Here is a 13,982-nt window from a genome sequence, read left to right as displayed (position 1 = left end):
TCAATAAGCCATCTCCTTACTTTATGGAGATATTCTTTTTTAAACATTGAAATGAATTGCTTAACATTACTTGGTTAGCATAAATTATGATATCAGTGTAATCCTATTGGAAATGGCTTTAAAAGTTTTAAGAAATACAGTAATCTAACTTGGATAATAATTCAATAAAAATTAATTAACAATTAAAGTGATTGAACTGGAACACTAAAATCAAGTCTTTGAGAATAAGGTCCCACAACTTCAAGATTTTTAATGGCGTAGTTTTTCATTCTGGATTTGGAAATAACAGGCCTGAAATTTAAACATAGAATATATACCAAGGAATAAGAGAGCTGAAATTTGTGCTTTATCATCTAGTAAAGCTAAAAACTGGGAAAACTCTATCCCTGTAACCTATTCAATACTACTGGCTGCTTCTCTAACCACCAATTTGTATGATATATAAACCAGTGGAGGGTGAAACAACAGTTACCATGTTATGTCACATTAGGTTAACTACCTACATTTAAAGGTATATACCTTGGACTGAAGGGTACATGACGCTTTTATTTCAACTATGTTTGGTACTTAAAGTGTTAAAAGAATACATACCTTAAGTGTAGTAAACATCATACCAAGTTCACCAAATTCTAAATGACTTTCCATCAGATCGTCTATCATGTGGACTTCAGCTCCAAGATGGCGGATTTTAGCTCTGACCACCACAAATTGAAAGATGGGAAACAAATCATCCATACACCAAACATGATCATCTTTTAATGAAGCTTGGACAGTCTGGAAAGTAATGGATCATCTTATAATATTGGAAGTGAATCATATCACTTTTCACACCAAAAATAGTTTGTATAGTTTGTACCCTTACTTTATTTCTGTGAAATTTCAAAATACTAAGATATATTACTTTAAAAATCACATGTCATAATGCACCAAATAAATTTAGTTCCTCCCAAGACCCTCACTAGCATGATGGAACATATGCGCTGCCGCATTAGAATCTTAATTCAGAAAATACGCTATACCTCATATATTCCCACAATAAGTTAAAAGAAGAAATATTGTCTTACTGTCTTACCTCTGTAATTTCTTCAAATGTTTTTTCTATGACTTTTAATTTCTCTATAGGACTGAAGGCAGTACTGAAACAAAGTAAGTTGACCAATTACAAGATTATATGACATGGAATAAATAAACTACCATATTTTACAAGAGGATCCTTTCTACCAGCTGGTCCATGAGCAAACCACCAAACATTGTTCTTTCAATGATTATCTGAACCTATTTACAGCTTGGTCAACTTGACTGGAATATTGCTCCAAGAAAATTACTAAATGAGAATCCAAAGGAATACATAATTTTAACTGTTAATTCTTTTTTCCAGCTGACGCATTCTTTCCCTTTCCAATATTTTCATTTTTTGTTGATTTTTCACAAATTTTATTTAAAAATAGGCATAATTCTTTATGGTTTAAATTTCCCCACTTCATTTTACCTTAATTGTTGTAATGTTTCAACAGCTGAGGCATAACACTGATCTCTAGGAGCTGATAATTTCTAAAAAAAAAAAAGATGATTTTCTTTATTTTTACTAAAAAAGGAGAACAAATATTTAAGCTGTATTCGTTACTTTTTGAAACATAGGCTTGCGGCAAGTCTCGCAAGCGAATACGCCCACCAGCAGCTTGATAAAGAGCTAAATGTGAACTGTAAAACAAACTCTATATCGTAGCCTGTATCCAAAGGGTGAAAAAACACGATATCAGAGTTTTATGCGATATCTCTAAAGAAAATCATCGGATCCTCACCAAATTCAATAGTGCACATCTTCATAATGATATTGACACACATACAAAAGATTAAAAGAATTGTAGCCTGTAGAGTGAGCACAAGGTAAATGTGAACGGACGGACCGACCGACCGACAGGGGCAACCACAATATACGCCCATACTTACGTGTGGGCGTATAAAAAGGACATGGAAAGTTCCTAGTAAGAAGTTAAACTATGTGGAAATTCAAATTTCCCTGTAGCAAACTCGGGTATGAATGGTTCAATCCCAGATGTAATGTAACAATGTTGGGAAGATAAGACAGATAAGATAAGTGGGGGCCAATGAACTTAAGTGGATAAGGGCCCCCCCACCCACCACTAGGGAAATTTTTTTAACTCATGCTCTTGGTAGTTGAGCCACTGGTTAAGAAAACCTCTAAACAAATCCTTATTTAATTATTCCAATTCTAAATCAACATTTTAATGACAATATAAAGTAAGTTTACCTGGCTTTTATCTTGAAGTAGAATTTCTTTCATTAACCAGAACCGTCTGGAAAATAAACGTTAAAAGTCAAGTAAATCTCTGTGAAATTTACCTCTTTGTATTTTTTACTCAAGGCTTCTTATTGGCTGTATTGGCTAGCGTACAGTGCAATCACATCTTTCATGTACAACCATCCAAGATACACAAATAGTGGCTATTGCAGTCAAGGTATAGGTTTGAAGTTCGTAATAGCTTGTGAAGATGAAAAGATCCAAATAAAAAGTTTTTTTTGTACATCCATGTTCAATTCTTAACATTAACATGAGCAGTGCACTTTATTTTTGGGTAGAATTTATAGTAATTGAAACTAAATTTATTCTGTATATAATGACTTATACTACCTAAAAATAAAGTGGACTGCTTGTGTTTCTGTTTTGAATCTGACACAGATGTTCTTAAATATCTTGGCTGGAATGCAATATAATATTTGTAATGACTTACTCTTCAATTCCGAGGTAAGCCATTAAAGCCATATCACCCTGTCTATTTAACTTTGTTACTCTCTCCCAGCACTGTTCATCATCTTTATCATTATACAGTGCATACAGGTCAAACAAAGGGGGATAAATCTTGGGTAATAATATAGGGTACAGCAGACTAGCAGCAGATATCACTTCACTGAAATATAAATTAGATTGAGTGAAGGTGGAGGTGGGTTTAACTCTTAGCTTTGTTGGTTGTGCATGGCTGCATGGCCAGGAATATGCCAAGCTAGAACTTGGTACGAATGTTGAACAGTGGTTGTCCATATGCTTAAATTAATCAACTGCTGTATGCATGTGTGCAGATTTACATAATATAGTAAAATAGCCCTATGCAAGCATATTGGTTGGTCTGTTTGACAATCATGTTAACTACAAGGTCTACATGCTTTAGTGGAACAAGGAAGGAATAAGTAATAATTTTGAAGGGTTTGAATAGGTGATGGTTCCAACTTACTAGGGTTCTTCTTCTGAATCATTGCGTAGAAAATTCTCAGCTGATTCTGTTGATGTCGGGATACCTTTAGTTTTACTAGAAGATTCTGGGTAAATATGAACTGGTCCCGTATGTGAAGGTAAGTCCGGGAATAGAAGTCTGAAATAAAACATGTTACAGATTAATAAAATTCACATCAACTTGAAGGGGTTGTAAAGAAGTTTACTCTACAATCAAATGTGTATCAGAGCCAATATGCACCATTCTAATTTCAGTCAGATGTTTGTAGCTTAACCATACAGGACGTGACTATCATAGAAGCTGCTTATGATATTTAATCTCCATCATTAAACACCTGTTTGAGTGAAATAAAAAGACCCACAGAACCCTAAAAATAATCATATTTTAATCATAATCAAATTTTACCTCACAACCACATACATTCTCTTCACATATGATTTAATCTCCTGTACCGCATGGTGTAATAATCTTGGATGAGCACCAATACCAATATAAGCTGCACGAAATACATCCACTATAGAATCTATTAAATTACCAGCAGGATGGTATGGGTTATCAAACGCCTGATAGGTACAAATAAAATGGAATTTTACTTTACTGCAGCTGATTTGGCTAATGAAGACATGCAATGTTATGCAGTATCCAATGAAGGAAACTTTGCCAGCATAAAATTTCTTTTTTTCTATTTGAAACTTTTCAGGGCTACAGCACACAGGGTTTCCGTTTATTTTTCCAAACGTCTAAATTCTTTAACCATGTCAGCCCCTTCAACCTGCATCACTGAGGGGGGAAAATTGAGTTAAGAACATCAATTGTTGTATTAGGCTGAAAAGATTTTTTCCCATTGAATTAAGACTTCTCATACCTTAGTAAGATATTGTAATATTTTATGGTAACTCTCTATAGATAAAACACCAGTATTATATGGTGGTATAGTTTGTAGACTCTCTAAACTTGATGATAATGTCCTGGCTTTAGATGGCGATCTGAAAACAAATTTCAAAACAATCAATTTGACCTCCCTGAAAATCATTTTTAGGTTCATCCAATTGATTATACTATTTTCCTACAAATTAACCCCCAAAATGCTTATTCTTGCCATTGGACAGACAAAACCTTGCCGTTATGCAATTTGGGTAACAGTCAAATCCTTACCTTCTCTCTAATTCTTTAATGACCTTTTGACCCTGTGTCAGTCGAACCGCTACAACTTCCCAAGCTTTGTTCGGATTTTTCTTACTGTCTAAATAGCCCAACAGAGCTAGCGTATGTTTAAATATTTCATTCCATTTTTTATCAGCGGGGACAGACAGCTTCCCATACATTCTAAAATATATTTTATTTCTATCAAAATCGTCATTGCAGAACATAAATTGTAGATAAAAAGTGCCAACAGATTGTCCTCCTGGATTTAAAAATGGACATATTTGCTGAATGCAGTACAATAACAAAACATCTACATTTGTAAACACATTGAAATGATACAAAAGGGTGTTTTGAGGACAGCAGCATTTGCCTACTCGATTCCCAACTGTCAAGGGATCTTTAACATGTGCATCCTGTAAATGTTTGGTCTTGGTTTATTGTCCCATCTGCACAACAAGACACTTTTCTATCCCCATCACTAACAGAGAGAAACTTGGTTGAAAAAGCCAAGGTATTATCTCAAAAATGCTGAGATTTAACCCTAAACATGGTAAACAAGCAAGTGTCTAATACACTCAGTCACCACAGCCCAAGGTTAGCCAATTATGAATGAAAAAATTAAGTTAAATTTAACCTACTCATTATTAATGTCTAACATATGAGATTTAGGTTTACTTCCAGCTAAAACATGATCAGATTTATTGAACATTCCATTAATCTTTAAACCTTCATTCCAGCTTCCATTAAACACACCTTGTATCTTATCACCTGATGGTAGAGTCAAACAACCCTGAAATATAGATAGGATAAGATAAGATAGATCAATAAGGTAGAATAAAACAACCCTGAATTATAGATAAGATAAGATAAGATAAGATAAGATAAGATAAGATAGATCAATAAAATAGAATAAAACAACTCTGAAATATAGATAGGATAAAATAAGATTTTATCAATAATGTAAAATGAAACAACTCTGAAATATAGATAAGATAGGATAAGATAGATCAATAAGGTAGAATAAAACAACCCTGAATTATAGATAGGATAAGATAAGATATATCAATAAGGTGGAATAAACAACTCTGAAATATAGATAGGATAAGATAAGATAGATCAATAAGGTAGAGTAAAACAACTCTGAAATATAGATAAGATAGGATAAGATAGATCAATAAGGTAGAATAAAACAACCCTGAATTATAGATAGGATAAGATAAGATATATCAATAAGGTGGAATAAACAACTCTGAAATATAGATAGGATAAGATAAGATAGATCAATAAGGTAGAGTAAAACAACTCTGAAATATAGATAAGATAGGATAAGATAGATCAATAAGGTAGAATAAAACAACCCTGAATTATAGATAGGATAAGATAAGATATATCATTAAGGTGGAATAAACAACTCTGAAATATAGATAGGATAAGATAAGATAGATCAATAAGGTAGAGTAAAACAACTCTGAAATATAGATAAGATAGGATAAGATAGATCAATAAGGTAGAATAAAACAACCCTGAATTATAGATAGGATAAGATAAGATATATCAATAAGGTGGAATAAACAACTCTGAAATATAGATAGGATAAGATAAGATAGATCAATAAGGTAGAGTAAAACAACTCTGAAATATAGATAAGATAGGATAAGATAGATCAATAAGGTAGAATAAAACAACCCTGAATTATAGATAGGATAAATAAGATATATCAATAAGGTGGAATAAACAACTCTGAAATATAGATAGGATAAGATAAGATAGATCAATAAGGTAGAGTAAAACAAATCTGAAATAGAGATAAGATAGGATAAGATAGATCAATAGGTAAAATAAAACAACCCTGAATTATAGATAGGATAAATAAGATATATCAATAAGGTGGAATAAACAACTCTGAAATATAGATAGGATAAGATAAGATAGATCAATAAGGTAGAGTAAAACAACTCTGAAATATAGATAAGATAGGATAAGATAGATCAATAAGGTAGAATAAAACAACCCTGAATTATAGATAGGATAAATAAGATATATCAATAAGGTGGAATAAACAACTCTGAAATATAGATAGGATAAGATAAGATAGATCACTAGGGTAGAGTAAAACAACTCTGAAATAGAGATAAGATAGGATAAGATAGATCAATAGGTAGAATAAAACAACCCTGAATTATAGATAGGATAAGATAAGATATATCAATAAGGTGGAATAAACAACTCTGAAATATAGATAGGATAGGATAAGATAAGATAGATCAGTAAGGTAGAGTAAAACGACTCTGAAATATAGATAAGATAGGATAAGATAGATCAATAAGGTAGAATAAAACAACCCTGAATTATAGATAGGATAAGATAAATCAATAAGTTAGAATAAAACAACCCTGAATTATAGATAGGATAAGATAAGATATAGCAATAAGGTGGAATAAACAACTCTGAAATATAGATAGGATAAGATAAGATAGATCAATAAGGTAGAGTAAAACAACTCTGAAATATAGATAAAATAGGATAATACAAGGATAGATATAAGATAGATAGATAAGGTACAGTCAAACAACCCTAAAATAAAACAAATGTTGTTTGCAATATGGAAAATTTTCCAGGAGAGTGGCATTATCCTGCTCTTTTTTTACTTCCAACTATCTAGGGATTCTTAATCTGCATCCTTGTTACGATTAATCTTGTTCAAATTTGACCCAAAGACGGTGTGTCTATTTGTCCACAAGTGCTATTTTGGAAACATTAACGTGTTTAGGCACAACCAGAATATATATGGTTTACATTATAGCGTTTAGTCGCACCCTATGGAATAACACAGTCGTTAGCAAGTTGGTTTGCCATCTGCTAGGCAAAAAGGTGGGTCCAGGTAAGAACAATTCTGATGCATGTTCCAGTGCTTTATTGAGAAGTCATATTGACTGTGGTGGTGTATTTGTAATTGAAATTAAACAGTTTGATCATAAAATGATATGTACCTTGCCTTGTAGCTGTGTAACACCTTGAAATTCTCCTTCGTAACAACTATTATCATCTGTTAACATTAGACCAAATCCCTGTAAAATATATAACAGCATACAAGATATACTCAATTCAGTTGTGGCTAATTGGGGGTGGAAGGGCAAATGGTCACAGGAATCCCCCTTCTGTGCTTGCTTCATTTTCCAGATGTTTTTTGGATAAGGATAAGGGACATAGAGTAGAATCAGTATCAGGGCGAGTAGGATAAGGGATATAAAGTAAGATAGGTTTTTATTGTAACTTACAGTTAGTTTCCCATAAACAAAATTTCCCTCAAAATACATTCCATCTAATGTTACCACTACACCTTTACCATTACAATAGTCATCTTGCCACATTCCCATATACTTCTCTCCTAAAAATAGGATAAGAGGGTTAAGATCTCTCTGGTAGTGGCATTAAAATTTTCTTGCCTGTTGGGGATTCAGCAATTTAAATGTTTAGTTTAGAAAGCCTCTTTACATTCCTTTTAAATAGATTCCGATGCAGCTGATATTATGAAAGACATTCTTTCTTAATACCTGATATCACTTTGCATATTGATTTCTCAATTTTGTCTACATAAGATACTGTATTCTCAGGGTTATCAAAATTTAACCCAGCTGTAATAAGTACAGAAAATTTGGGAAAGGATTAATGCCAAGAGATTTGGCCAGGGACAAACTGGTAGAAAGGGTCCTTGTGCAACTAAGTTGTTATCCTCGTCTCTTCTGTTTATCTTACCTTTTAGGATGTCATCTTGGACTCCGTAACCATGGCGTTTATCCTCCACCCATTCTCCAATAAATATACTAGCAGAGTGGGACATATGTTGACCTTCGTTATATATGCCATGTCCATATCTCATACCATTTCTAAAATACCCTTTATATATATCTCCAGTAGCATACCTAGATTATAGAACAAAATTCCAAATGATATTTACCAAACAAATTAATATTGGAAACAACTCTAGACTTGAATTTTTTATGTCCTATTTTTTGCACCTGATAATGAAGACGGGCAGCAACATCAATAAACTATTCTTTCTCCATTTTCAATTAGTTGCTGTCGAGACATAATTTCCCTTACTGCACAGTCTTGCTCACCTACATTAGCCCAATCAGGTGCATAATAGTAGGAAGTTAGAAATATTTTTAATAATCTTACTTGATTGTACCATATCCATTTAACATACCATCTTTCCAATTACCTTCCTGTATTTCTAGACCATCTTCAGTTGGTATAGTATATTTTCCATGTCTACAGACAAATTAATCACACATCATAATTTAAACAAAGGCAAAATATTACCACCCCTTTTTGTTGTTCTCTTAGCCCTTTGAACCCTGAGTGTAAATGAAATACAACGTCATATACCCTGAACTCCAAGTAACTTAGCAATGGCCGGTATATCTGTAAAGCGGCCGCTAGGGTTGAAAGGGTTAAAGGGGTTATTGTAGACACTGATAGTATTGATTGCACCATTCCGATTTTCAGTCAGATGTCTGTGGTACTTGCAATTCCACTAAAACTATTGCAAATATGTCCTTAGATATATATATTTTCCATTCTCATAATATGCATGAGTTTTGTGCGAGTGTTCATGTTTACAAACCAAACAATAACATTACTTTAAAAGCGTATTGATTGGCCAGTTTGAAACTCGCTTAAAATCTTCTTACTAAACACATAGAAGAAATATGTAATAGTTTTGGCTGTGTTGAGCAGATGATGGGATAGAAGTTGCTTACCCTTGTTGAAGTCCCTGACCAAATTTACCATAATATGTTCTTCCATCAGACCATACTAATTCCCCTCTAAAGAAATGTTAAAAAAAATATACCATATTATTGCTAATACAATGTGCACGAAATTTACCTACAACAAATTGGGAATAAAACATTTACCGGTTAATAATACTGTCAAAAAACCAAATTTCATTATTATGCGTTTTGTGGTTGTTGAAAATTAAGCTTGAAATTAATTTCATCTGAAACATTTGAGTGCAGATCGTTTTTTATATATATACAAGTGCGTACAGCCAATGACTGTGGCTATGTTAAACAAACCTTTTTTTATCACAATACTGAAATTGTCCAAAATTAAACATAATGTAAAGACGATCTCTAAAATTTGTATTGAGAACACTGATAGAATCAATTTGCTCATTTACAATTTTCAGTCAAACGTCTGTGTTTTTTACAATTCTACTAAAACTTTATGACTTCACTATAACAAAGACTAATAATATTAGCCATCTTTGCTATAATGACATCATAAAAGCTTAATTTTTATGGAATGATACAAGTAGACTCTGATACCAACAAAAAGTTCAGAAAACCTCTTCACAATCTTTCTCAAGAGTAATACTTACTGTCCATGCATTTTACCATTTAACATAAATCCAATGTATCGAGCATCTTTATATTGACAATGTTTAGTAAAGGTATAAGTGACGTGGCGTATTAGAGGTGGTGTTAGGCGTTCAGAGCTGTTCTGTCTCATTATCTTATCACAATGTAGATTCTTGTTAATGGTGGAATTCAACGTCATGAACCAATCAGCCTAAATAGAAAAAAAATTTCAGTTAACATAAGTTGACCTCACACTATAGTAATCACCAGTTGTGTATGGTTGCCAATAAAAATAACAGTTTCGAATGCAACTCTCATGCAACTGAGTTGAGAAATCCATGTTGATATCTTGCATAAAACTTGATTGTTGTTCTATGAAACTGTGTATATATCTTACTATTAATAACTTCATGCCATTTGAAAGAATTTGTTTTGAGAAAGAATGGTAATTTTAAGAATAACTTCTTACCTTATCTTCTGGTGTGTTAGCAACCAATGTCAGAGTATCTTCTGGTGTAGTCACGACTATTACATTTCTGGAGAAAAAAACACATCTGACTTGATCATTTTGAAAACAATGATCAATATGAAAACAAAATTCAATTTCAATGATAAATATATAAACAATGATCAATTTCAATGAAAAAATTTGAAAACAATGATTTTTGAACACATTGATCCATGATTAATTTGAAAACAATGATCACTCTTTCTTGTTAATGTCATTATTCCTTAACATTAACTCTAAAAAATCTCTTGTCTCTAAGTCAAAGATTAAGAATTTACTTACTGTTGTTCTGCCTCAGAACTATGAGATTCTATCCATACCGTATTTAGAGGGTGATGGGTAAAAGTCGAGTTTTGAGCGTGGACAAGACCATCGTTAAATAACATAATGATATGATTTGTAAATCTACCACTATTCGGTAAGTTTAAGGGATTATTTTTACTGTCTCGTAGCAGACGACGGCTTGGTATCTTTAATGCATCCTTAAAAATTATAATAGAAATAAAAGGAGTTTTACATCAAACTTCTTTGGAACTTATTGGCATTGTTAAGTTGGTGTATCTGTAACTCAAATAAGCTGGAGCTTTTTCCTACCATTCAACTCTCAACTCAACACAATGCATTGTGCAATGTGGGCTATTTTCAACCAATCCCTTAATATGTACTGGCTGCAACAAAGTTTTTAGACTAGATGTTATAATTGTTTCAGCCCGTCAGACCTTATTAAAACTAGGAAGTAAATAATTCATCTTACCGATATTTTGGCATTGGCAGTGTCCCACAATACTTTTGTGACTTCTGCTGACTTAATATCTGCAGCCACATTCCATTTTAAAATATCCCAATTAGACATAGCCTGATTTAATAATGTCTTCTCGCTACAATCCTAAAAGATATACAAAAGTGTTCACCATAGAGATTATAATTAAATTCTAATTGTAATTGACTAGGTTCAGGTACACAAACTGATTCAGTTTAATATAGACACAGATCTGTTGAAAACTGATTTACATTGATTCAAGACTGAAATATTGTTTTGGACTGATCTATACACAAACTGAATCAGTAAAATAACTGATTTACCAAGTACACAAACTGATTCAGCTAAGTCAAGACACAGATCAGTCTAAAAGTGATTTATACAAGTACACAAACTGATTCAGTAAAATGAAGACACAGATCAATCTAAAACTGATTTAAACAAGTAAACAAACTGATTCAGTAAAATGAAGACACAGATCAATCTAAAACTGATTTAAACAAGTAAACAAACTGATTCAGTAAAATAAAGACACAGATCAATCTAAAACTGATTTAAACAAGTAAACAAACTGATTCAGTAAAATATAGACAAAGATCAGTCTAAGACTGATTTATGCCATAAATTATATATTCCAAATACCTGATTTAGATTTTCAGTCATTTTACCAAATAATCTTCTATAGTCTAATTTAACATGAGATAAAGGATATTCCATGGTGCGTCTAAAAGCTGAACTATATTGAGTTTTATCTGCAGATTTATCAGCTATCAAATCAGGGAATATATCTTTACATTGGTCAAAAAATGATCTGAAAAATTTAGATTCTGAATTGCTGAATAATTGAAGTAATTTAATCAAATAAAAGCCAAGGTTTTAAATAGTTTTTTCATCCTAGTAATTAACTGCAAGTTCAGTTAAAACTTTCAGATAAATTTTCAAGCTACTGCTACTTCATAAAAATATTGAATGACATCGGTGCCTCTACAGTTTGTTCATAGATATGGGCACATAAAAGTAATAAAAAAATCATTAATATATACTTACGTTCCAACTTTAGCACAATAATCAAAGCCACCTACAGCCAACATATCACAATATGCCAGAGAAAAACAGTAATATTCCTCGGTATAACTTTCACTATTAGATATCAAACTAATATCAAAATAGTTCTTATTACTACGAATGTATTCTCCTACTTCTGTTATACCTTCTCCTATCTATAATATATAAATTATAGCAAAAATAGTTTACCAACAAATAAAGCAACAGATAAATAAATATTATATAAAATAAACATTATGCAAGTTATAATATATAACATATACATGTATACAAAAAAACATTTTTTTTAAAAGTATTTACAAAGTATGTTTTATATAATTATAGATATATTTTATGCAATTAATTTTTTTTTATAACTATGAACTTGATTTGTAAGATTTGAATTTTATAAAAAATAGTCTATGTTATAATTCTAAACCTATAATATTATACAAATTATACAAAAAATAGCACATGTTATAATTCTATACCTATAATATCATATAAATTATATAAAAAATAATAGCTTATGTTATAATTCTAAACCTGTAATATTATACAAATTATATAAAAAATAGCTTATGTTATAATTCTATACCTATAATATTATACAAATTATATAAAAAATAATAGCTTATGTTATAATTCTAAACCTATAATATCATATAAATTATATAAAAAAAATAGCTTATGTTATAATTCTAAACCTATAATATCATATAAATTATATAAAAAAAATAGCTTATGTTATAATTCTAAACCTATAATATCATATAAATTATATAAAAAATATTCTTTGTTATAATTCTAAACCTGTAATATCATACAAATCATATAAAAAATACCTCATGTTATAATTCTATACCTATAATATTATACAAATTATATAAAAAAATAGCTTATGTTATAATTCTATACCTATAATATTATACAAATTATATAAAAAATAGCTTATGTTATAATTCTATACCTATAATATTATACAAATTATATAAAAAATAGCTTATGTTATAATTCTATACCTATAATATTATACAAATTATATAAAAAATAGCTTATGTTATAATTCTATACCTATAATATTATACAAATTATATAAAAAATAGCTTATGTTATAATTCTATACCTATAATATTATACAAATTATATAAAAAATAGTCTATGTTTTAATCATATAACACTTAGAGCTTCAATTTGCGCCATTCCAATTTTAAGTCAGATATGGTTCTTGCAATTCCAACTTTTATGATAAAACTAACTATAGAAATGAAAAAATGAAATTATCAGCCATAAATGGTTGTGATTGTTTACCTTTGAAGTGAGATCAATAAATGCTTGTAAGAGATTCTGTAAACATGATTTGTATGGAAAAACATCTAAACTGGTGAAAAAAGCTGAAATAAACAAAGAAACTTTCTTCTGAAAAATATATTTGATTTGATTCGCAGATAAATTTTGATTTGGTCCCTTCATAGGAAATATTGGATTGCAAAAGGGTCATTTTGACTCAAAGAAGTGTGAAGCGATACTGCTTGAATTAAGTCCTGTCTCAGTTTGACAAGCCCTTTTTAGGATCAAAACTAATATACGGTAATCTTATAGACAAATATTTTGTTTACTTTACCAGATTTTTGTAATGGTTTAATAAATGCATTGATAATTCTGTTTAAATGTTGATGAAAACATCTTTCAGACGCTGCAAATTCAAACATGGCTGCCACAATACCGTCTCCTGGTTTAATAAAACAATAGCAGTTATCTCCTCTTGCTTGTACCTGACGTACCCAACCAAGCTGAAATTGAAATACAATCAAATGGAATGGGATATAACATCCTACTTTTTTGCGTCTATTTGTCACAATGAAAACGTACAATGTCATGCAGTTTGGAACGAGTGGAATTTT

General features: G+C 31.0%; 1 protein-coding gene across 1 annotated transcript; it reads right to left on the bottom strand.

Moving 5' to 3' along the window:
- Positions 1–249: 249 nt before the first annotated feature.
- Positions 250–10,756, bottom strand: LOTGIDRAFT_145057 (hypothetical protein; the record flags this gene model as incomplete). The annotated part of the gene is made up of 19 exons (XM_009056659.1): positions 250–291; positions 592–774; positions 1,073–1,136; positions 1,490–1,551; positions 2,273–2,318; positions 2,754–2,930; positions 3,252–3,389; positions 3,657–3,814; positions 4,117–4,237; positions 4,407–4,577; positions 5,054–5,187; positions 7,388–7,465; positions 7,676–7,785; positions 8,154–8,320; positions 8,580–8,672; positions 9,164–9,229; positions 9,787–9,977; positions 10,236–10,302; positions 10,557–10,756. Coding segments are annotated over 19 exons (2,268 nt in total), but the record flags the coding sequence as incomplete, so codon positions are not given.
- Positions 10,757–13,982: the final 3,226 nt, after the last annotated feature.

Source organism: Lottia gigantea (genome assembly GCF_000327385.1).
Source record: "Lottia gigantea unplaced genomic scaffold LOTGIsca_282, whole genome shotgun sequence".
NCBI lineage: Eukaryota > Metazoa > Mollusca > Gastropoda > Lottiidae > Lottia > Lottia gigantea.
This window is presented reverse-complemented; position numbering and strand designations above follow the sequence as displayed.